The sequence below is a fragment of the Dermacentor albipictus genome, chromosome 6 (assembly GCF_038994185.2).
Source record: "Dermacentor albipictus isolate Rhodes 1998 colony chromosome 6, USDA_Dalb.pri_finalv2, whole genome shotgun sequence".
NCBI lineage: Eukaryota > Metazoa > Arthropoda > Arachnida > Ixodida > Ixodidae > Dermacentor > Dermacentor albipictus.
This window is the reverse complement of record NC_091826.1, coordinates 67700822-67726807: the sequence shown is the minus strand read 5'-3', so window position 1 is coordinate 67726807 and position 25986 is coordinate 67700822. Positions and strand designations below refer to the sequence as shown.

The 25986-nt window shown below is 44.9% G+C and overlaps 1 protein-coding gene and 1 long non-coding RNA gene across 2 annotated transcripts in view; one reads left to right on the top strand and one right to left on the bottom strand.

Annotated features, from left to right (window-relative positions):
* LOC139061150 (FYVE, RhoGEF and PH domain-containing protein 2-like) overlaps nucleotides 1-25986 on the bottom strand; it is a 102666-nt gene that overhangs the window by 15779 nt on the left and 60901 nt on the right. Inside the window, exons 6-15 of the mRNA XM_070540772.1 lie at nucleotides 13524-13671; nucleotides 12272-12507; nucleotides 10742-10898; nucleotides 9483-9570; nucleotides 9142-9192; nucleotides 8426-8484; nucleotides 4688-4834; nucleotides 3390-3574; nucleotides 1295-1325; nucleotides 439-510 (exon numbers count right to left, since the gene is read on the bottom strand). Of these exons, the coding sequence (XP_070396873.1) occupies nucleotides 439-510; nucleotides 1295-1325; nucleotides 3390-3574; nucleotides 4688-4834; nucleotides 8426-8484; nucleotides 9142-9192; nucleotides 9483-9570; nucleotides 10742-10898; nucleotides 12272-12507; nucleotides 13524-13671 (1174 nt within the window). The remainder of the gene's footprint in view (nucleotides 1-438; nucleotides 511-1294; nucleotides 1326-3389; nucleotides 3575-4687; nucleotides 4835-8425; nucleotides 8485-9141; nucleotides 9193-9482; nucleotides 9571-10741; nucleotides 10899-12271; nucleotides 12508-13523; nucleotides 13672-25986) is intronic.
* On the top strand, nucleotides 19495-25239 carry LOC139061152 (uncharacterized). Its single transcript, XR_011515230.1, has 3 exons — nucleotides 19495-19605; nucleotides 21404-21565; nucleotides 25193-25239. It is a non-coding gene; the product is annotated as an uncharacterized lncRNA (long non-coding RNA).

Below are 25986 nucleotides of genomic sequence, written 5' to 3'. Positions count from 1 at the left end.
GTATATGTAACATTTCTTAAACGTAGGGAACGACAACGGCACCACCAGGAAATGCAAAATTATTGTAATAATAAAGAAAAATCTCTACTGAAACCATGCATGTGTCGTTCCACCAAATGCGTATAATTCGCACGGAATTTATATGGATTTCATATGAATTCCGCGTAGTTTTCACGAGATAAAGAAATACCTGCCTTCGCGCTGCCTCATAGACTGATATGCATCTGCCTAGAGGAAACAAATATTGACGCCAAAGAAAACAAAAAGGCACTACGACAACCCTAGGAGTGTCGCCTGATTATCCTCGTACACAACTTCATAACTGTGTACTATACGAGCCCTTTTTGGGCGACACTGACATTCTTCTTTCGCGACAGCTATCATTTGTGCAACCAAAAAAAAGTGAACAAGCATAACTGTGCTTTCGCGCTGCTTCACCTTTTGACCTTGATGGTACACCTTCAAGGAGCTCTTTCGCTGCTTGAGGTCGTGGGCAGCCTTGGCAAGGGTCTGCAATAAACAATGCGAGCGAAATCAGTTTGCAAGAACGTCTTATAATGCCACAGTGTGCTATTCCCAACCCTGAAGCGCTTGCTTGACAGAGCTGCAGCACATTCATTGACGGCCCCGCATGGGGGGACGTCATGATTAGGGCTTAAATCACGGTACGACTTCGGTCATCTGCCTGCGCTAAAATCCTGTAATATGGTAACAGTAATTACGAAGGGTCAAACTTGGTTTTAACATGCTGCAGACTGCGGACCTTCGAGGATCTGGTCTTGCTCGTGTGAAGTATTAGAATTCGGTGCCACATCCTCACTCTCGCTCTACTTATTTCGAGCTATATGCGGAAAAAAATTTGGAAATATGTTTCACATAACGAAACGGAACAGTGTTCAACATAATACCACAAAGCTGAAACCATTTTTATGTATATGGGACTACTTAAACATGGCCACAGTTACAGGTGTGTGAAAGAATGCTTCAGATAACAGGTACGGGTGTCTCGAATCCTTTCCCTGTTAGCAATGGTCATTTCGCTGGTACATAGGTCCACATATTTATTGCTGTGTATGCTTAAAGGGCAGAAAGGTCCAAAACGTGAACGCTCAGTCTCGTCAGTGCTGAAGTTCCGGGATGCCTTAGGCCCCAGAACTCTAGGTTCAGCAGCGAGTGCTGCACTGCGGATTGCTTATGTCCACCTGGAGCTCTCTGGCACGCACACCGAGGCCTAAAGATGAGATGTGAAACCTCCGTTGGCGTTTCCGCATATTAGCAGTGGCGCTAGACTCACCTGCATCCACGCCAGCTTCTCTTCAGGTGACCTGCGCACGGAAAAGGGCAATGCGACAATTCAGTATGGCGTTGTGAAGCTCAAAATTGCACTGCTGAAGATAGCTTTAGCTTACATCACCACAGAAGCAAAGAAAAGGGTAATAAATGTAGGTTACGAAACAGTAGCTTACCACGAGTGCTTGTGTTCTTTGCGTCTGTTTTATTTGCGCAACAATGTCTTCACCAAGTATCAACGAAATAGCCTAAGAACACGTTATCTTCAATGAGGGAGAGTGTCAGACTAAATGAGCGATTGATTGATTGATTGATTGATTGATTGATTGATTGATTGATTGATTGATTGATTGATTGATTGATTGATTGATTGATTGATTGATTGATTGATTGATTGATGTTGTTTAGCATTCCAAAGCATCGTAGGCACTACGAGAAGCACTTTAGTGGAGGGCTCCGGATAAATCTGAGCAGCCGCAGTTCTTTAACGTGCACTGAGAGCGCGGTAGCTTTCAGGCGCTTGTGCATTCCACGTTCACCAGAACGCGGCGTTGAATCGAACCACCCCGTTACCGTGTGCTCGGCAGCAGAGTGCAATAGCCATAGAGCCGCTACTCTAAACGCGACACTAACTTAATATGCTCGATTAGACTACTTTTGATCCTTGAAAAGCAGCAAATAAATCAGGTTGTTCTGAAAGCCTAACATTGGCAAGTCAAAATACACAAAGTCGCAGTTTCGTCCAAAAGGCGAAGCATCGATTGCGACAGAAAATCAGCAGACAGCTATACGAAGTGAGGAGAGCACTTTTATCGGCCGAGTCAACTTCCAAAGATTCGCTTGCTAACTAAATGAACAAGCACGGTGCCAGTATGCACAGCAAACATGAACACACCAGACTCGATGTCCTCAGACACTCGCTGCCAAAAGGTTGGCGTCAGACCTTCGTGCTGTCCATCGCTTCAACACAATTCAAGCGCCGAGAACACACAGCACGCACAAATCTACTAGCCACCGATGCACCTAGACTCTGGCCTCAACGCAGATAGCTCTCAAGATAAGGCAGGGCGACCGCGCGAAGCCTCCATATGCACAGTTGCAGCAGGAGTATAATGCCCCTCCCCCCCCCTCCCCCTCGTCTGGCGTCTCGCAACATTGGGTGCCTCGCGCGCCACGGTAGACGGCGAGCTTCCTCTTCGCTTCAGTCCCTTTTGGACGGGCGAGATTGAGCCGCGGTCGTCGTCTCCCCTCGGACGCTTGCACTCGCACATACAGCGAAGGGCGCGCCGCGACGGTGTGATAGCCCTTGGAATTTATACGGAACATCACGGCGACGGCGACGGCGACGGCAGAAATGCGCTTGGAGTGTCCATATAGTTGCTATCGCAATCATCATCATCATCATCATCATCATCAGCCTGGTTATGCGTCATCGCCTCATCAGCCTATCGCAATAAAACAAATGAAAAGTGAAAGCTCGGTGGCTACACTTCTGAGGAGCCGCTACGCTGCCCGTAAACAGCCGCGCCAATTGCGCCACTTTCAGGTTTGAGCATTGATATAGTTTTTGCACTTTGAATGTTTAGTAGTCTGACAAGGGTTATGATAAAAGCCACAGCTGGGAAAGTTGTGTTTCATGACGTTTGTTTGCGGGCCGCCGTTCTCAAAATTCTGAGAAGTAATTTAGTCATGAACGTAAGACCTAGTTTCAGCAACTTTGGCGGCTGAATATTACAGCAATTTACCGTTAACATACAGAGTGCATAAACATGCAGCATAGATATACCTAAACATGTGCGGAGCTCTACGACAACAGCGACGCCGTCGATGTCAGCAAAAATTCGCCTGGAGTGTCCGTATAACTGCTATCACAATAAAACACACGAGAACATGTCAAAAGAAGATATTCTTTCCTTTCCGGTCGTTGGTCTACATGTTTTCGCTTCTTTTTCGCCGCGACAACCGCTTATAACGCAGTCAATCCTTTGTCCCGGTGACTTCGTTATAAAGAGAGCTTCGCGTACTTCAGTGGGAACGTCCGAGGCCGCTCCACGGTTCACCGGCCTTCTAGAAAGAAAAATAAAGAAACTGCGACGTACCCGGCGCACAGCTCTATGGAGCGACCGGCGTTCCGCAGGTGGAAGCTGTTTGGCGTCTCGAGGTTGTCGCCGTCCTGCAGCAAGAGGCCGTCCAGGTCGAGCTTGGCCCGCACCCGGTACGCACCGGCACCAATGAGGCGTGCTCCACTGCCCACGACGCTGCACACTAGCACCATGTCGGTGAACTGGGCCAGGGCGAAGAGGGGCAACGAATTAGTCACGGTTTGCTGGTGGGCTAGTTGGTGGTGCATTCTTCGTAGCAGTGTTGTACGCAACATACAAAGCATAGAAAACAACAAAAAAAAAACAAATTTAGACCATCAACGGTTTCACAGGGACGATCACATATATCACAGAAACGGCTCGACACGCGAGTTTGCCATCAGCGGCTTGTGCTACTGAGAACAAATTGAATTGTTTATTACTGTGCGCCAAATACGGGCGTACCACGTCACACGTGAAGCTTAGAACGACAGAAAGCTGAGCTAGTTGGTAAGGATTCACTACGGAAAAAAGGGTAACGCGTGCAAACAAGGACACAAGAGAAGTGGAAAACACGAACTCCGCGTGTTCGGGTGTTCGTGTTGTCCACTTCTCTTGTGTCCGTGTCTGCACACCTTACCCCTTCTTTGCATTACGTCGTACAGTTTGGCGCTCAACGAATAAATCAGGACACATAAACCACCCAATACACACGCACAGATTACATTGTTGTTTGGTCTACTACAGCTTTGGTGGGCGTTAGTTTTTTTCGCTTTCACGAACCTTCGCTTGGAGGCCGTCCGCAGAACTAATTTGCCCACAACAACACAACCAAGCACAATAAATAGAACCCAAATAAGTAATTCTATTGTTCACGTGCCGTTGTTGCACGACGAACGAAATCGCGTTTCCTGTCCTTCGCGTGCCCCGGCTCGCACGTCCTTTGTCGGTGATGCACAGCACAATTAACTGTATTGTAAGCAGGCGTCCTGTCTCTCCATTTGCGTTTTTTTTTTCGTCGCGGCGTTTATGGTAGCTCTGCTAACACTTGTCTATTACTCAATTTTTTTTTTCGTGCGTTCACTAAGCCCACAAATATCCGGACCCGTCAGCAAAAGCTCTAAAAAGACAACGCCTGACACCATGCGGGAGCCGTTTTAGCTCGCATTGAGTGTTACGGTTAGGGATGTTCCACATATATATGTTACACGCGTTGGCCCTTGCGGGTAGGAAACTCATAACTAAGCATTCAATGCCTGTCACTTGACACGGCCTCGTGCCTCTTCGCAAGTGCTTGTCGACGCACGTTGGCTCACCACGAACAGGTAGCGCTCGAAGTGGTCGCCGGAGCGGGCGCTGATCTTCGTCACTTTTCCCTGGCGCAGCAGCTCCCTCGTCGGGCTCACCAGGTCGACGGCGCCGCCCACCAGCTCCTGGATCTCCAGCAGCTGCTTGAACTGATCCTGCCGAGAGACGTCCACGTTCGTCGTTACACCCAACTCCCCCGACGCGCTCACAGTTTGCATAGTCGAATGTCTGAACGCGCTTACAACGAGCTGCGTACGGATGCACCTCCCGCCTGGGTTACCACGACGGGAACAGACCATGCTCTACCGTCTGTGGCTAGGCGTTGCCTTTACTAACTCATATGCTTTCCTCATTGGAATGGCCAACAGCCCCACGTGTGACACATGCAACATCGACGAGACGCTCGCACATATTATCTGTGTCTGCCCGCGTTATAGTGCTCAGAGACAAGTGATGTGCAGAGTACTGGACCAGTTGGACAATCGTCCACTATCAGAACTAAAAGCTTTAGGTCAATGCTCCGAAAAAACATCCGCGTTGAAGGCCTTACTCGCGCTATTAAGGTTCCTGCGGTCTACGGGGCTTCACGACAGACTCTAAGCATGCCGCCGCCTACCGCTCTTTACTGTACGCGCTTTGTTCGTGCTTGTCTCTCTTTCTTTCTATCTTCCGCTCTGTTTCTCTTTTTATCACCTTTTACCCTTCCCCCTGCGCAGGGTAGCCAACCGGAACTACCTCTGGTTAACCTCCCTGCCTTTCTCTGCATTATCTTATCTCTCTCTCTCTGCCAGAAAGGCGCCCGAGCACGAACGGGCGCTCTTTTTATTGGTTAGGGAAAGTTGAAGACACAGTTGAAGTTGATGTTGTTGGAGAAAAATGGGAGAGGCCTTTGCCCTGCAGTGGGCGTAACCAGGCTGCTGCTGCTGCTGCTGCTGCTGCTGCTGCTGCTGCTGATGATGATGATGATGATGATGATGATGAAGAAGACACGAAAAGAGAAAATCGCTCGACGGGTAAAGTGATTGATCGATCAATTTATTTCCTAATTACCTGTACGCAAAGAGAGGTTGGTGCTTGTAGGATGACACCGGCTGCTCCTATTCAGTGACTCGACAAGTGTGCTCAAAACTATTATCATAACAGAAACAATAAAGAAACACACAGCAACAGCATTTCACGTACAAAACAAATTGTTCTTGAAAGTTCACGAAGTATAAGTCTTCCTGGGCACACTTAATTGAGGTCCCTCCCTCTTGAGTGCCATGTTCCAGGCACCACCCGCGAACCCGGACGCGAGGGCCACAGACACAAGCGTAAGCGCCATTTCATAAGAACTAGAACAAGAATAAGGAGAACGACATAACCGGTACCTTGATTAGATTTAGTGACGTTCTTGCGAAACTGATTCCTCCAAAAAGGTGTCCTTTACGCATTGTCCAAATCACGAATTCTACGACGTGCTTCCCGTTCCCACAACCGCCCCCGCCGCACGTGACCACCAAAAGCATAGCCTTTAATATCCGCATTTTCTAATCCAGGGGGCGCAGCCCCCTCTAGGGCGTAGATTTGGATACCGCCAATTGTGCGTGCACGACTCTTCTGACAGCCACAAATTTCTCGGATAGTCAGGGTCCTAATGATAGTGGTCGCCTATCAAAGGCACGTAGTTCTGCAGAAAACAGTGCGCGATGAGTATCATAATTCTATATTTTTCCTATTTTCAATCATATCACCTATGTCTTGACAACGAGAGCAACCATAGCAATGACCATACAGGGGTAGAAAATGTGTTTCATTGTTGCAGAAAATTGATATTGCAAAGAAAATGTGTGATGAAATTTTGCAGAGAGGAGGAGGAGGAGAAGGGCATGTTGTTCATTACAGGCGGACACAGCGTTGCAAAAGTTGTCGTCAACTGCTCTGTCAGAGCGCCACCTATCAAACGTAGGTAGTGGTCTGAAGGCCGTTACAGTTCATCCAGTAACCTATAACCGCACCCGCTACCACAAGGAACGTGACACGGAGCGCAACAGAATGCGCGTTATCCAATCCTCGTCGAATCATACGGCTCACCATTCACACTGCAACCCGTACGAAGGAATGTGGAATGTCTTAAAAGGATAGGAAAATGCGGTTCATGTATATATCAACTTTTTTTGTTTTATAAAAAGATCACGCGGCTAATAAAACATTTGTTAGTGCGATTCAATACGAATGAATTCATCTGTCTTGTGAAACAAAGCTGGGCTTCGCGCTTCAAGCGATTATTCAAAGAACTTCAGAAAATTTCCTTCGCTGCCTTTTTCTCCGGAGTGCCAGTTGGGCATGACGAAATCTACGGGTGGACGTAGAAGCGATTCTTTTCGCTCGTAGAGTAAAGGGAGGATCCGTACTTCTACCAGCTATTCATGCACATTCTTGTATCTAGGAAGCTTGCACCGCCGATGCCTCTCGCACCAAAGAGCGCAGTTGCCGATATGGAATGACACACTGCCGTCATTGAAGGATATGTTGGCGCCCCCAAATAGGGCGCCGGCTACTCCTTGCTCCTTTTAGCAGGTGGTACAGTTGCACATTTAGCTTAAATGTATGTCGTGTACAGCATGTAGAACAATCATACATAAACAGCTACTGCATCCACTGTGAATATCGTCTTTTCCTAGGCTCGCACGCGTCTCGAAACAACCCCAGTAACTCCTGAAGTGGAAACACATGCGTTCATTGAGAAAAAGCAAGCTATCCGTACCCCCTCCGCCCCTTCCTTAAACACACGCAGGAAGCAAGACCCGTTCTGTTGTGCCGACCTTGAGCTATTTTAGCGGTGGGCTATCAGACCTCAAGCCGTCTTTACGTTCCGTCTCTGTGTTCCACGAAGCTCCCGCAAACCGCGTACCTCTCCGTGTATCGCCGCCACGGACACCAGGGCGCGCTGCTGCAGCCAGCGCTATTTCTGCGCCGAGTGCCTGGCCCTCAGACTCAACCTTCAGCGCCTCAGCGCCCGTGCTTTCATTCAGGTTGATTCATTATCCCTCACTGTGGTAGTGCCTGCCAGAAGGGCTGATTTCTTTTTTTTCTCTCTCTCCTAGATCCCAGGCAACGAACCAGAGGCACAAGACAATTCCAGCTCTGCGAACAACTGGAACGTGGACAATCGGATTGACTGTGTAGGCATCGCTGTCGTTCGCCATTCAGCCCACCAGAACTCCCGAACGTACACGCATGCTCTGAACTAGCGCGAAACACTGATATAGATCGGCCTCTTAGCGTGGAGCTACGTGGCGACGTTTCTCACTGAGGCAGAACTTTGAAATAAGGAAGCCAGAGTTATATTCGTAGAGCTAAGTCACCTATCGCTGAGCCCGAGACCTTCGACTTCTCGAATGTGCAACATCCTCGGGATCCGGCATCCACCCCCTCTAGTCCTTGCAAAGCAATACCTAGGGTTTCAGAAAATACTGTCACTTCCTAATATTCTTTTTTAATAAAATATTACAGTAAAATATTACAGCTGTTGCCTAACAGCAACAGTAACGGCAAAAAAGCACGGCAATGGTCCCGCTACGAAATTATGTAATAATAGGTTCCTAAAACGGCGTCGAGGTGAAATGAAACTCTAATAGTCTTAGAATGCAGAACGCAGCCTAAACAGCTGCAATGACAGAGAAATGTACGCAGAAGGACGATCACGTGTTGCATGGACCGTGCTGCACAGAGACGCCGCTTATAATGAATAAGAGCCCGCTTACAATCTTTTTCATCGCCTGGTTGGCGTGGTCGGCTGCCTTGGACACCAGCTCCAAAGCTCCTAGAAAAAAAGCAAACGAGGCAACGATGGCAGAGCGATTGCAAAGAAAGCACCATTACCTGCATGAATGTCAGAATATCTCATTATATTGTCGAGTCATAATAAACCAACAAACACTGACACCAAGGACAACATAGGGGAAATTTCTTGTGCTTAATAAATTAAATAAAGAAACCATCAATTAATGGAAATGAAAGTGGGTGAAAGAACAACTTGCCGCAGGTGGGGAACGATCTCACAGCGATTCATGCGAAGGTTGTGGGATCGTTCCCCACCTGCGGCAAGTTGTTTTTTCATCCACTTTCCTTTCCATTAGTTTATTGTTTGTTTATTTCATTTATTAAGCACAAGCAATTCTCCCTATGTTGTCCTTGGTGTCAGTGTTTGTTGGCTTCTTATGATACGACTAATAAAAGTCGGGCCCCTCAATTAACACCCTTTCTGTTCGTTTATATTTTCGTATAGTCATTCAGCATTCGTGGTTACTACGAGGCTCCTTTGGATAAATCAAGGTAACGGAATTCGATGCACACAACAACCTCCTTTTGCCTCTCTCTTTCTTTCTTTTTTTTAGCTTCTGCAGACTTACAGCACATTTCAGAACTTCACAATACAGCTATTGGCATCAAAACCACGTATGTAGCTCTGTTCACTTACTTTCCGTGTCGTCTTTGTCGGGAGAGCCATCCGGCAGTTTCTTCAGGTACTCTAGGAAATAGAAAAGAGGGCGCGAATTTTAAAATTTCTGAGGTATACGTATTATCTACAGCAAAAGCGCACATCATTCTTCGGGTTAACTTAATACGCATAGAAATCCTCACTTTGATAGCTCGCCAATAGAGGACACAATAAATAAAAGACATGACGCATCTAAGTAAGATGAGCAAGTAGACTGAGTCTCTGCAGATCGAAAACCTAGGCGCAGAGCACGTTATAGCTTGGAACGTGCAGAACCCAATACGATCCGCGAGACCATTGAGAACGCGCTGTGCTCGTACCTTTGAGCAGCAGTTGATACCGAGGCACTCGCTGTACAGGCGTGAGCATGTGGTGCTGCACTGTGAGGCTTTTGCACTCGGGCATCGCCTACGGAGCAAAGAGACGCAAAATGTCGTGAAAAAGAATGAAAAATAAGAAATGCATGGGCAGATATAAGTGTAAGTGGGGAGGAGAAGTGAGAGCGACCGGCACCCGTTGTCGTACAGCCGAACGGGAGAGTTTTCGGTGCAGGGAACCAAAAAAGGAAGTTAGATTTGGTTATCTACCTGACCACAAAGAATGGAACTTATGCGAACAGCATGATGATTATTACACGGGGAAGTGACACTGCACTTTCAGACAATAGATTGACAGAGCACGGAGGGTAACGGAGGGGAGGGGCAGCGGTGACTCGAAGGAGGTCAGTTATTTTAACGCTGTAACATTCACTCTAAAAACAGTTGCACCCTTTGGGGTGTATATTTGCCACACACCAATAATCGTCATTTGTCTTGTCCGCATTTCCTTTCTTTAACGTGGCGAGCACGGTACTTTCCAGTAAAGAACGGCATGCGCGTTATCAGCATGACATAGCATTCCCGACAGGAAAGTAACGAGCGCAGCGTTTTCAAGAAAGGAAATGCAGGCAAGACAGATGACTATTGTTGTTTTGTGGCAAATATACACTCCAAAGGGTGTAAGCTTTTCTTAGAGTGTGTTACAGATTATCACCGTGGCCCACATAGAGGTTGCACAAGAAAACCATTGGAGAAACAAACTAGGTCTATGCAATAGGCAGTGAAAGTGCACCACGAGCAACAAGAGTGCTCTTGACATTTCTTAGCAGTGTGCGACCTCACAGCAGTCTCTATAGGCGCCTGAGTAATGTGCATGCGCTGAATATGCGTGTATGTCATCCGTGTACACCGTTCACTGTACACTATCGTCGTCATCCGCACTTCCTCTCTCTTCTTTTCCTTACTTTAAGTAATGTAAGCGGGCCATAAACAAAACACTTCCCGCCGACCTCTCTGCTTTTCTCACAGTAATATATTATCTCTCTCACTCTCTCTCTCTCTCTCTCTCTCGCTCAAGAAAGCCATCGTGAACTATTTATGACCAGGCAGCGCATTCACAAGAAATAGCTGTGAAAGAGCGCCATTAGACACCGCTATGAGGAGCTCCTAAGAGAAACTAAACGTGGCGACAACTGAAACACGGAACATGGGGCGCGCGCATGGAGCTTTTTCGACACGGCGTCAGTGCCGCGCGCACTCACGTGAATCTCGTCAACGACGGCCGCGAAGCGCGGGTGCTTGGCGTAGCAGGAGGCCAGCAGCTGGACGGACTGGTCGAAGTTCTTCACGTACTCGGCGTACATCTTGAGGAACGGGGCAAAGTCCTTCATCACGTCCCCGATGCGGGGTTCACGGTCCCTGCGCAGACAGCGAGCCAGGTTTCTCGCTTCAGCCTGCTGTGTCTCGGACGGCACACCGTGGCGATCGAGGTCCCCCATTGTCACTTACGCTATCTTAAACCCCAACGACCAGATGTCGCGTATGAGAACTGAGCGGGGAATATTACAGTGCGAGGAGAGTAGGGAAGTTACGCGAAAAAGCTTCCTATTGGCTACACACAATGCACGAGGAGGAGAGAATAGGAAGATGATAGTGAGACAGAGAAGATTCACTGAGCACATTCGAGCGCAAGGAATAAGCCACGAGGCCAAAGGTGATCGCACATACCATTCAGTCTTTAAAAAATGCAACGATACCGTCATATTCACGGGCGCCGATGAAAGGCGAGGGCAGCATTGCGGTACCTCTTATGTAGACAAAGATCAATACTCCAGGCGTCAAAAGCTATGAATAGCTATTGTTTAACCTGAGAAAGCAAGTATCGATACGTATGTTGAAGCGACCAAGAACGCGAGTAAGAAGTTACCGATCTACAAGGGTTGCTGTGAGGCTTTGAAGGTATTGACGTAGAAACTAGTTATTACGTAGTAGAAGCTAGTTACTTAGTACTAGAAGCTAATTGCACCGGTACCAGTGATGGTACCGGCATAATTAGCTTCTGCAACAATAGCATTTATAACGTAAACTTCTAGCCGCTACAGCCTGCTACATCCTTTCCGGTCCGATCTTAAGCATATTTATTTGCTTTGCTCTTTTAGTAGCCTCAGCACCTGGGCAATCACCTATGAAGCTACCTTACATGTTATACTGCGGTTCTGATTTACACAGAAAGGTTTTACCGAGAAGCAAATAACATGAATCATCAACTAGGAAATAGACTGATTTTCTTCCTATCGAAAGCCTAAGCCTAGAGAACATGGTAGCACAGAACGTGCAAAACATAATACGAACAATGAACGAAATTAGGTTGGTTCAGTTTTTACGTGTACTATCACAAGGCGACCATCACGCAACTACGGCTCGCGATACTCAAGCGCTTCTGCTGGCATTCTCTTTACCGCCAAGTTCTCCGTAAAGTCCTTCAACTGGTGGTCTCTTGATGCTCAGTCACAAAATAAACTTACGCAGCCACAAGTTTGCGAATCAATCCTATGTTTTGAGCCCAGCCATCAGGTAACGGTCAGAAAAGTGGTCGCCGTTGCCCACCTTTTATATCGAGATAAACGTAACTCTAAACTCCATGGGGCACAGAACATCGCCACAAATAAATATTTTCGCCTTCTTCTTCCACGGGGAAAGGAAAATTGGGCGCGGTGGCTTAAGAGCGCCCGGCAAGTCGCAGCTCGTCAAGAGGGATACAAAATGGCGGGCGCGCCCGCCCGTGCACCCACCAGGCGTCCAGCCTCTCCTGTAGCCTGGGCAGCAGGAAGTCGTGGTGGAGCCGGAAGAGCGGCTTGAGCGGCGCGAATATGGCGGCCACCGTGGTCTGCGGCACCATGGAGTGGGCGCGGTTCTCCTGGTCCAGCCGGAAGGCCAGCCTCTGGTCCAGCAGCCGGAGCACGTCGACGTACGTCCGCTCCGTGCTGAGCAGCTCCTCCGCCACGCGACCCGCCGCCGACCCTGCGGGCTTGTTGTACACACGCAAGCGCGTGCGCCTATAGTTATGAGTCACTCACTTCGGGATTTATTTATGGTTTATTCGTTTTCCGGAGTTACGAACGCGATCACCATCATCATACGGGTCGCCACACGGCACGAGTGTAGCGGGACGCCAGCGCCGCCGAATGAACCAGCGAGCTAAGGCTCGTAGGAGCTGTGCAAGTCAGGCAGAGCGCGCGAACTTTGGACGGTGACAGTAATACGGTTACGCCATGCTAAATAATCCTACTATCGCATTCTGTTGTCCTAAAGCCCCGAAGAGCAGGTAGCTTCGGTTCACGTTCTCGCGTGGCCGTCACGTGACCCGCGCCGTCAAGGAGGCGGTTAAGGAGCGCTGACGCCACTATACCAGCGACTGTCAAGTGTAACAGACCCCTAGCACGTTGTGCGGCAGGCAGGCAGGCATGGCTTATCGCGCCTTTCAATCCTCATATTCGCTTTGGCGGCCTGTATTGTCAAAGCAGTCCGCGCGCCAATGTAGTTACAACAATAGGCGTCTGCAAACTTTGTTGGCGAGGATATTCTTCGGGAAGGCAGATTACAAATACTTCTCAAAAGCTTTTGGGTAGAAATTCGACTGGCTAATTAAAGGCGCTGCCTTAAACGCTCAATAAATTTGATGTTTACGTAATGAAGCAAACGGTAACATCTATTAGTTAGGAGGAACGATCCGTTAGTTTAATTATCGACGCAACGAAGGAATAACATACCTGCATTGGAATGGAACCGGCAAAGAGGCATTCTCTTTATTTCGAAACTACGTTTGCGAGCGCCAGAACACTCGGTCACTTCATGGTATGACATTTCTCAACGTCGGCAATATATGCCTTGTTGATGTTATCATGATTTCAAAACTACGGCTCTGAAGAACAAAAGAAAGGCTTATGCGTGATGAATACCGGTCCTTTGTAGTAAATGAAATTCGAATCCCCTAAGCACCATACAGTGCCTTGTAAGTCTGTCCTCCATTGTGTGCATGCTCACCTCTGACTGCACGGTGGGACTGCGAGTCGCGGTGGTCGCGGCCAAGCGGTGGGGCTGGCCGTCATCCGGGGACTCCTCCTCGTCCTCGCTCTCGGACAAGCTCTCGTAGCTGCTCTCAAGGCTTGCGCTCACCTCCTGGTTCCGGAACCTGAAAGGCGATGCGAACGGCGTTACATTTACTTTGCTTCTCTATCTGTACCTGACAAACTAGACTGTGCTTGCTCGAAGCGTTTTACCCGTTGGCACATACACTGTAAAAAATTTCCGTAATTTTACGGGGGATTTCTGTCATTATACGGAGAACTGCAGATAAAAATACGGAAAGTATGTCATATTTCAAAAATACGGCAAAATCTGCCGTTAATATACGGAAAGTGCTCTCCGTATTCAGCTTTACGGACATTTTCACTGTAATCATATAACGGCTATACACTGTTTTGGACGAAACAGAGAGAATTCCGTTATTTTGTTATGTGAACATCCGTATATTGTGAGAAAATTTAAGCTGTCTGAATGAGCGCTCGTACTCATAAAGTTTCAGCTAACAATACTTTATTGAACACGCAAACTGTACGCATTATGAAGATGCGTACAAAATGTGAGAGCTAGCCTTCTACCAAAAGCTGCAATAACAGATTGTATAAATATATATACGCATATTCTATTCCGGTCGCAGTTTGCCGCGCATATGAGCTTAGTAACGCTGATCATATTCGCAAATATATGCGTGTTCTCAATTCTCAATGTTCTCAATGTTCTCAAATTAAGCGCTTCGTAGTTAATAACACAGCATATATGTTTAAGTGAATGAAGAGCCGGGGACATACGTGCATACGTAAACAAGCTTGCGGCACTCAAGTGCTGGTGCACTGCGAATGACATTGGTGCTCTATACGCCAAAAATTGTGCGCACTCTAAATCAGTACCGAAACGCAGGGAGTGGTATAATGACCCTAACTGCGTTTACATTTTGCAACAAATGGTCTCGAAGGGGACTGGCGGCCAATAGATCCAAGTACAACGGTCGGAGGAAATTTTCGAATGCGGCAAGCAATTAACCCAAGTGTCAAAGGGCACTGCTGAACTGCAATGTAGTTGGTTGAACTCATTCCCATGATATTTACAAAATATCTCGTCTCTGACAATAGCTGCCCATTCATTGAGACAAATCGATTAGGCATAATCTTCACTGTTCCTGTGTTAATTCTTGCGATAAGATGTAAGCGCAAACATTTCGGGCTTCATCTTGAAACAAGACCGGTAAGCGCGCTCGTTCTTGTACGGTAGAATAAAGAACGCGAACATGCACCGACATGTGTGTAAACTACTGGAAGGTGACTGAAGATGAAGGACCTATTACCGTGCTAGTACTGTGTATACTGTCAAAAAGAAGAAAAAAATAATACGGAAAGAAAGAATGCCCAGTGCCGAGATGTAACGATTCAAGCTTTATTTCTTTTTGACCTAGGATGCAACACCATTAGTTCCATGTGCTTTATGCATGGGTAATGTTATGACACAACTCATTATTTACCCGTTCATTACATGCACCAACCAGCCCAAATTATCCCTGTACTAGAGCTTATGGACGCATCGCAGTGCTCTGCTTTGCATTTCATTGTAGCACAGGGGTTTGCTATCGCCAGTAACGAATGCTTTGGTTGACCTCTCTGCCTTTCTGCTTTTTGAATTATCTCTCCCTTTGTATAAAACGCACTAACTTGTGGGAGAGAAAGCGTTCTCCTCTTTTAGAATTCAATTATTTGTCAAGCAATTATATTGCAGTTCCAGTAACTAGAGCACAAATGCGAAAACGAAACCGATTCTGTTCGGTTCTCCGCGCTCAGAGTGCGGCACCAGGGGGCAGCGCGCGCTGCGCGTCCGTTGGTGTGACGGACGGAGCTGCACATGTGTAGTCAGCCGGCATTTTTCGAGTTGTGTTGTAAATGTTGTTAATTCGCCGTAAATATCTCTTGATTTGTGCTCAAGAGTGGAGCAAGACCCCAAGGAAGAGAGATTGACGCATCGGGAACGAAGAACAGAAACGATGGATTGTTACGCTGCTTGGGTCTCGGCACGTTCGAATTGGCAAAGTTCCGAATTTGTCGCTGTGTTGTGTACGCTTGTGCGCTCGTCATTTGCCGTCATCGCGCGGAGATATTTGCGCTGGATATCTTTCACTTCGTGTACAAAACTCTGCACGCTGCGGCATCGAAGAAGTTGTCCTGTGTTTGGGTGCACGTATGCGCTTGGACACGGATAGCCTGCTTGCTCTCAACGGGTGTTCAACAGTCTACGCGCGCTCGTAACTTGCTCATGAGGTAAGCCCATTTTAATCTTATTTGGTTTGCATAACGTAGGTGTTAAAATGATGTGTGGTAAGCCGGTGTCGCGAACAGAAATATTGTTTCAAAAGACCACTATGCAACGTCTTAGGGCAAAATGACGCATGAATGGGGAAAGGGATCACCCTATCTTTTCAGATCGATTCCAGTCGTAGCGCGATTAGCTCGATCGCAATTTCCGTGAGGTACTTCTAACCTTTTGTTCACTCGCGTTAAAAGCGTAGAATAAAACTGCGTTCAGTTGAGCTCTTGTATTGACGCTTGTATTGGCTTGAGAGCATACTGTATCCGATACACGAACTTCTGTTAAAATACGGAAATAGACGTTCGAGGCAATAGCAGTCGCTCACTACCTGTGATCGTTACTTTCTTGCTTGGGTGCACGTTTTAATTGTGACCAGAAAAAGAAGTTCTTTGCTCTGGCTGCCCTGCTGTGTTTCCTCGGTGCAACTTTTTGCGGTGCAGCAAGACGTGTTCGAATGATGTCTGGGCAGTCAAGGCATTCGTGTCAGTAAGCAAGCAGTAAACGGGGTATCAGTGCGAAAAAATTTGGAAATACAAGAGAAGCGAATGGTATCATCATAGACTTTTATTTGACGAATAATTCAGTTGTATTACTAAAGCGGAGAGTGGATATGCACGAAAGCCAGATTGTATTGATACTCAGCAAAAACAAGGTAACTTATCATTACTAATCAATCCTTTTCTTTTACTGAAAGGCAAGTTGCTGTTGTGCTGGAGCTGAGAAGAAGTCTGCCGCCTGCATTGGGTCCATCTCTCTCAAGTTATTGCAGTATTGTAGCTCACAAGGTGAGTGGATTTTTTTTTTCTCTTAGCTGTTTGCCACCTGAATCAGGACCATTTACTTAGCTGTGTAGGTGATCACTGTTAGTGACATTGGAGTGCTGGTGGACCAGCACTCCTTTATGATTGCAACGCATATGACAGAGTGCAGCTGGGGCAGTATGCAAAGGTGTTAATCTATAAGCCAAATTAGGTTCTTTGAGGTAATATGTTAATATATTGATGACATTGGATTGTGGTCTAGCAGGCAAAAATGCTAAACAAGAAGAAATTTTAATGTGCACTTGGTAAGATGTGCAAGCAATTCAGGCTGTTATGCATGAAATGGGACATTTGTAGATGTCTTCTACAGTGCTGCAGTCCTGAATTGCTTCAGAGTTGAGTGATGCCACTATAATTTCTCTGTAGAGCATGCAGCACAGTTTAGCATTGGTGGAGGCTGGCATCAACAGGCGTCTACTGACTGTGAAGTTCAAGTGAGGTGTTACTGTTAGGGGGACTATATATAATTTATGGTTTAATTCTAATCTTGTGTCAGGCAGACATAGTTTACCCACTTGGTTAAACAATAGAGATGTAATATCTATGTATACAAGTATTAGCCATTCATTTATGCCATTTAGACAATGGCAGAAATGCGTGGGTAATACTTGTGTACATAGACAGTACATCACTATTGTTTAACCAAGTGGTGCCCCTGCATGCTAAATTTTACAGGGCTATTATTAAGTAATGTCAGCTTTTGTTGTAACATTAAGGCACCTTTTATATTATTACAGATTACCACCATTGTGCACCATCATAGTGTGATATTTACACTAAATGTATTTGACTTTGCTATAAAACCCTGCACAGCGGTGCATCATGAAATTTTTTTTTATAGTTTCTGGCCTCAGAATGCACTTCACGTTATATTCTTGTTTGCAACAAGACTAAATGCAGGTTTCTCTCCTTATGTTTTGTGGCACTTCAAACTGCGGCGAGCTAAACCACTGGGCAGCAATATTGGAATCGCTACTGCGTGTGGAGCTGTCTTGAAACACACACAAGGAATACATCATTACTTTTTTAGCACAAAACAACGGACACAAGAAGGACGACAGAACAAGGCGCTACTCTCAACTGACATCACTTTATTGCGTCCCTCCTTTGTAGACAGCAGAATCTAGAATTACATGCGCTGTGAACACCATGTGCAGGAACCACCAACATCTGATCAAAAAAAGCACACTCATGCAACAGAATAAAAAAAAAACCATATTGAGCACTGTACAAGGTTAAAGAAAGCACACTAATTCACTGTGACCCCAATGCCTGTATGAAGAAAACTTCCGATAACTCTCTGGCGGTGGTATCACGACTCTTTTTCAAAATCGTAGTATCACGAAACATTGCGAACCAAAGCGATCCATACCAACAGGCACAGGTTCCCATTTGGCTCAACATTGTAAAATATGGAAGTGCAAAGTCATGTTTTGTGATACTACGATTTTGAAAAAGTGCTGTGATACCACCGCCCGAGAGTTATCGGAAGCTTTCTTCATACAGTCATTGGGGTCACAGTGCATTAGTGTGCCTTCTTTAACCTTGTGCAGTGCTCAATAAGGTTTTTTGGTTCCCGTCGCATGAGTACACTCTTGTGATTGGTTGTTGGTGGTCTCTGCACTTGGTGCTCACTGCACATGTTCTTCTAGAGTCTACTATTTATAAAGGAGCGACGCAATAAAGTGATGTCAGTTGAGTGTAGCGCCTTGTGCCGGTCGTCTTTCTTGTGTCCATTGTTTTGCGCTTAACAAAGTATTTATGGATTCACACCAACTTGCCCGCCAACACATTGTGTTGCGGGCCCTTCTGAAGTACTGTCTGTCCAATAACCTTGGTGGCATGCAAGCGCCGTCCCCTTCTATGCGTTGCTTTCTGTTTCATTGTGGCATCACATCACATTATAATCATAATGTGTATGTACTTTTTCCAAGAGACCCATATTCCTATCCTTTTGTTATATTTGCTGTCGCATTATTTATGTGCAAATGACCAGTGCTCCAAGCTCCATTTTATCGCAAAGTAAACTACTGGTACCTAAACAGTTCTGTATATCAGAAAACCAAAGCTGAACTGCCGCACAGTACCAAGCGGCAGCCTTAGTGCAGTGTCAAGTAGTCAGATTTTATTGGTCATGCAGAGGTGCACAGGATAGCTCTTTATTGCTGAATAATTAAGCTGTGTGAAAACTGAGTATTTATGTAGCTTCAACCACATGCTATTGGCCATTGCTCCTGCTCTCATCAAATGTGGAAGATTATCATGGCATTTCCTATTCTCTTTTTCCTTGTTACAGTGGGATTACTGCATGCGTAAGTAGGAAACGGATCACATAGGCAATCAAAAGCCAACAATGTGTAAACTTGGAACATTGTACAGTTTGATGACCCAGAATAAGCAGAAATACACCATAAATGATAGACAATTAACTTTTACTAGACACAGGGCTAGAGCATACAGTAAGCATACTGTATGCTCATACGGTGTCACATCAATTTAAATTTTAGGGTAGCTTTACAGTGTACGCTTCTATTGTTGCATTCTGTCAGAGGAATGGTAATGTTTCGCATGTATAGCAACTAGACTGTCTATATACAGTAGTAAAAACGTGTCAACTGTATTTTTAATCATTTGATAGAATGTGTAGAACAATAAAGCCATACAATCAACGCACAGTGATGTGACCTTCTCTGCACATGTTGCAGGTTCAAAAAAAGTATGGTGGAAGCTGTTGCCAAGGTTCCGGTCAGAAAAGACAGCCAGTATAAAAGGGTCCACGCCACTGATCTCTACTACATGGGATGAACAGCACATCGAGCGCCCTCGACTAAAGCCGGCCTTGTCCCGGAAGTTGGTGCTTCACAACTTTGCGGCACCACTTTGTTGCACGGGTGTGTGGCATTTCTTCCCCTAACATGCCTGCCTGATGTGCCATAATCTACCCAAGCAGTGTTTCGAGGTGTCCAGAATTTTTCCATTGTAGTGTCTACAGTGTCGCTAACATAAGTGGCGTGCAATCAGAAAAAACTTGATGTAAGAGAACACTATCGTATACGGGTTCAGATTGTCATAAAAGCGCTTGCCAGACATGTAGAGACCTCCTAAAATGTGAAAAACCACGAAGAAAAGTTTTTCGGCAGCAATATTATCTGATCGCACGCACTAGTTAGTCCACCATATGCCCTGCTTCCAGGACAAGCGACTGCATGACATCGCATTTCCACTGGCTACACCTGCATCCGGTGCGGTGTGCTGCATCCAGCGAAACATGTTAGAAATCAGTGGTGCACAGTGTTTTCTGTCCCCTTTCTCGACGCCTACTGAACACATGTTAAACTGTTTCCAAAGCAGAAAAAGAGAGGGAAAGGGCTCTGAACACATTGCATTTTAAAGTGGCTGGTACTGGGTAGCGCAAGTACTGTGGCATAATAGATTTGCACCAGGCAACCTGGGCGCCCAAAAAGGCTGCTGTTTACTTGCAAATGGCCAACGTATTGCGAGCATGTTGAAGTTCTTTTTTTATTCTCATCGCTTATTTAGCTAGTGGAGACAGCTTTCACAACTGAAGAAGCCTTGGAAGCATGAAACATTTCACAAAACCAGCTTCAATATACCGTGTCTGCATCACAATTTCATGGCTACATGAGTGAACCCTCTGGTTAACATGTAAGAGAGTTCATGATGTTTGCCATGCATTATCCACTTTATTTACAGGTCAACCCTATCTTGAGATTTAAGCTGATGTTGCATTTAGAGAAATTATGGCCGAGAGCCAGCTTTTGAGAATACAGATTGAACTTGACAGATTAAACGCCAGAACAAGTCGTTGAGGATTTCAGATCAAGAATCTTCAAAGGCCAGTTCATTTAGTGGTGTTAATATTCTGCTCGAAGTTGTTGATTGTTACGTTCATATGGTGCCCAAGCATTGCGGTAACAACTTCACTTGGAGTACATAGCAAGGGTGTATTCAATGTAAGCTGCTGGCTTTTTTTCTGTGTTTTCAAAAACTGGTTTCTTGTTCAATTTAAATTTTCAAATTTTACATTGTTTATTAGGTGTTGTGCCCTGTTACCTTTTCCTTCAGCTTCTTAGTTAAACATCTGAATAGTGAACACAACTTGACCTTTTGCTTGATTTTCTAGATTGCATGCCCTCGATGCAAAACAATTTCACTTCAAAACTGCTTGTACCATACTGAAAGAATAACTTGAAGCAGCCATAGCCACCAATAACACGCAAGAGATGATTATGAAAATTTTAATATTGTTTTTTGATCTACAGGGTGGCTTAACTATCATGCACCAAGATTTAGAAATATGTAAATGCGATGTAACTAGACAAAATGAAGGTAATGTTTGCCATCGCTTGAAGATACTCTGATTATTTTGTGCATTCTGCCTAATTACATAATTCTTAATTAGTTATTAAATATCTCAAATAATTAAATGAAATGTGTCAATCAAAAGTTGTAGAGCAATATGAAAGCCTCCTGATGCACTTTTTTGTTACTGTTACTCATTGTGTGCTACATAAAAGTGTTTTTCCAAGGAATAAGCCTGCGAACACACATAAAGTGTCTTGAGTGGCCAGTCATGTGTCAGTTTTGTGGTGCAAAGCCACGAATACAACTTAAATGGGTTCTTTTAAGAAAAAGACTTAGCTCAGCAAATTATCTTTCTTTGTGCAGCCTGTGGAGACAAGGTTTCTTAGACATGGCCATGGCCCTCAAGGAAGATGCCGAGGCCACAGGCAGTTCCTCCAGTGACCGTGAAAAGGTCCCCTGGGGCACAAGTCTGGTTTGGCACCCCCGCCTTTCTCCTGCAGCTTTTCTGTCTACTTAGCTAACCAGGTGGGTCAATGATGGCAAAGGGAAAAAAGAATCAACAGCATCAAACACAGAACTTGCTCAAGCTCAATGCATTTTTGGTGTGAAGTTTTTCCCTTATCATTTATCAAAAAACGGGTAATGGTCTTCATACGGACACCTCTTTCCCACAGAGAATTAGCAGTAAAAAAAGCAGCTTATGAAGGCTTGAATATTAGCTAGGATGATGTGGCATAGATAGGATAATGATTATGAATGTTTCTAATGAAGGTAGTGGTAGTAGAGTGAATAATCAGAGTTTATATATACATTAAAAGACATTTCGTTCCAATGCCAGAATTTTAAATCGTCCCAAATAATCCTTGTGTTTGATAGTCTGTGCACATTGAGTGACAGTGCTTCTTGATGCTTGCTTCTTGCTGACATCATTCTTATGCTGCATAATTCACCTGTTATAAGTTCCCTATTTCTCCCGTTCAAGCAACTTTACATTCATCATAAGAAACCTCGTAGATGAGTTCCAGAAACTTGCTGATGAGATTAAGGGGCGGCGTGTACTCCAGGCTTAGATATGCATTCAAGAGCCTCACATCTTGCAAATGTTAGAAATACTCCTGCTAAGCAAGTTTTTGGTGTCATACAAGGTTATTTGCAAATACGAATTTGCCTAAATTTAAAAAACAGTCGATTTAAAACATGTCAAGCGATATCGCTGACGATACACACACATTCCAACTGAACTAAATATAAATAAATATAGCACCAAATGCAGAATCATTGGCATGATGCCATTCTTTCAGTGGAATAAAATCTGTCCTGCGTTGTAAATCTGGAATCCTTTATAATCCAGACTACTAAATACTTATGAGGGTTGTGACGTAAAATATGCATGTATTTATTCCTCGTTTTTTTACTTTAAGACCTGATAATGCTTAAACAGCAGTGACAGAACTGAGATCACAGTACCTAATACTTTATATTGCTCCAGAAATCCGTTTCTCTGCCGATCGCAGCATTCGACACTAACAAGAAGGCACATAACACTTAGGTTGGTGCTATTCACTTTGACTGTTTGGGAACGAAACTCATAATGTACATGTTATGGCACTACGTGTCATTACGTTTGAACAACAAAAAGTTAGGGGGTTTGCATTTTGCAAAACTGCATGGAGGTTTTTACTCTGTGCAATTAAAATTAGGAACCTTCCCAGCTCATACTAAATGCATTCTCCAAAGCTTTAGGTTATACAGGTGCACTACTTTTCACAGAACACACTCGTTTCCCTCGTCACGGCCCACACTCTTAGGCAGAGTTACACCCTTTGAAGTGCCCCTTCTTCCGCACAACGATAATTGTCATCTGCCTTTATGCATTTCCTTTCTTTACCGCTGCGAGCCCTGTGCTTTCCAGTAACGAACGGCATGTGCGTTATCAGCATGATAGCATTCCCGACAGCAAAGTAGCGGGCGTGGCGTTTTCAAGAAAGGAAACGCATCAAGGCAGATAACGGTTATTGTTGTGCGGCAGAAGGGACACTCCAAAGGGTGTAACTTTGCCTAAGAGTGCAGGTGGTGATTCAGATTCTTCAAAGGTGTTTCATTGTATGGGATGGCATATCGCGCTTCACTTATTTGCAGAATATTGCATTCCAATTGTGTCATATGAGATAAATCCATTAGAGAGCTTTAGCTTGCCCTAAATTTATTACAGCTGTGTACTGGTAAACTGGCCGCAGCTTGCAGTGCTTGTGGAAAAACAATTGTAACTGCCATATTATATGTAACTGCTAGTGCACAGGCATCGGCAGCAGCAATGGTTAGGGTACACTTGTTTCTTCTATTCTAGGGTGGGTATGCATCCTCCACCAGAAAGTAGTTTTTTTGTCTTCCTCTTCTACCATATTGGAATGTGAAATGGGGTGCAATTTGTAGGGTATACTCTTGCACAAACTTCATGAGCATTTATTCTTGTCTGTGCCACAGATCATTGTTGCTACCACTGTAAAAGCAGGGTGCCTGTTTACAGCACCCGTAGGGAACAATCTGTGAATCTTTAACGAACAGTAAGGATAATGAATAATCGAATAATTTTTAGTAATTTTCAACAAATTTAGCACTCTTTGCTTTCCACTACGGTGTTTTTCAACCTCTAATGTTGGCACAAGGTTTGACTGCAGGATGTCATTTTGTGTGAAAGAGCGCACTTGTGCGCATAACACCTCATCGTAAAGATTCTGCTGCACAGAATGTCATTAGCTTTCGTATGCATTGGTCACTATCTCACAAACCAGTTGCTCCTTTGTTAGTTGGAATGTAGCATTTATGTAAAGCACATTTGATGTTCTAACAAAAAGCATTGTGCCCTCTTATCCCCTAATTCTCCTCACTTGATGCCTAGTCTTGTAATAGCATGGTTGACACCATGAGAGTCAGTGTGGTGAATAATTGTGTCTGGTGGGGTAGGGGGTGTACGTTAGCTTAAGCAACTTTTCCAGACGACTTGAATCAGTATTGTGGAATGCTGTTTTTTTTTCAATCACTGTTACCAAGTTTCACTTTGGTTGTGGCAACAAGTATAATGTAGTTCGCTAGCATTCCTGCCAACACATATAATGTGCAGGCATCTGTGTTGAAAAAAAGACCAGCTAATGGTTTGCCAAGAGCTAAGGTCCATTTAGACCATTAAATTTTGGAATTTACACCGGTGGAAATAACTGGTGAATGAAAGCACACCCAGAACTGGCCATAATATTTTCTTCTATATAACACTGCTGAAACTTTGAACTGCATTTGAACTGGCTTGTTTAAAAAATGACCCATTTCCTTGTTCAAGTAAGACAAAGGTTTCACAGGAAGACAGAAACTTGAAGCTGTCAACAGCAGCATGAATATAAACAGCGCTCAACGTTTTGCAATCTTGCACCTGGTTATATTATCCATCCCATTTTTTTCCACAGGCTGTTCTTTACTGTTTTATGGTCATACCCAGTTTAATTTTAATGTCCCTATTTTTTAATATTTGGTTAATATATCTTTTCTTCATCGGCTTTCAACCAAATATATATTCATAATGCGCCTTCATTTACCACTTGCAGTGATCTTAACCAGATGCATCTTGCTACAAAATTTATTTTCCTTAATTCTTCGTTTTCCTTTTCCAAAAGTGAAAACTGTTTATCTTGATACCTATTTTGTCTTCTGGGAAGATTAGGTCTACTGGATTAATGACTGCTTACATGGGTACATCGTTTTCTGTTTTGGTCACCCCTACTCTTGGCAAGTACTGACAGCATCGCTCATACCCGCTCCATCACAATCACCACTGCTAAGCGCACCCTTCCTTCCTTTATTTTAACACTTTGGCTTCTCTTGACCTATTATATGCACCAGTTACTTCTCCCCCAATGAGGCTAGGGGCCAGTGAGATATGCGAAATCCAAAACAACACAGCCTAGGAAAGCATTTGCTACCCTAATGACAAGCACCTATGTCGAAATGTTGGCTACAGCAACATCCTTTGTTCCAACAATGTTGATCTACTGACATGTTTTTCTAACACCGAAGTTACTGCTTTGTTGTGTTCTGTGATTATACTTTTTGCCGCTTTCTTTAGGATGGATATTCACGAATACTATTTGTTTCTCCTAACAGCAGCAAGTTTATCCTTGCAAGCGTTTGGAGTCAAGAACAACTTTCACCAGGAAGAAGTGCGAGACGAGTGATTGAAGAAAATAAAGTTGCTTCTGTGATCTAAGAACTTGAGGACTGAAATGTTGCACCTTTTTGTACATATGCTATGCAGTGCATTCATATCACAAAGTGCAAAGTGTTTTATCTCTGCAGCCATGTCAGTGTGTTGGCACGACAATTTTCTCAATAGTGACCTGCTGCTTTGACTATGAGCTGCCTTCATGACATTTGCATTAAAGGAGATGTACTATCGTGGACAAAAGTACCCTGGAAGTGCGAGTGATGACCAAATTGCATTTCTGCTCAAGACCGCTGAAAACAGTGGGTCACGAATGCACATTCTGAACGCAGATGGTGGCACGGCTGATCCCAGCAAATAGCACTCCAATAAAATTCGGTCGACTCGCACGTCCTGGGCAATTTTGTCCCCGATGGTACATTCTCCGAATAATGGATATGCTCTGCAAGATGAAATACGGCAAGCACCTGTATTTTAACGGTTATAGTACAGATTCAGCATACAGTGTGTTCCGTTTTCTGAATACGAGAAGCACCGTACTTTAACGGTCATAGTACAGATTCAGAATACAGAGTCTTCCGTTTTCTAGATACAGAAGCACTCGTATCTTGTATTACGGTCTCTCTTTTACAGGTGTCCGTTCTACGGAAATGACCGTTCTTAATTTACGTTCCGTTTCTGAATACGAGAAGCACCGTACTTTAACGGTCATAGTACAGATTCAGAATACAGAGTC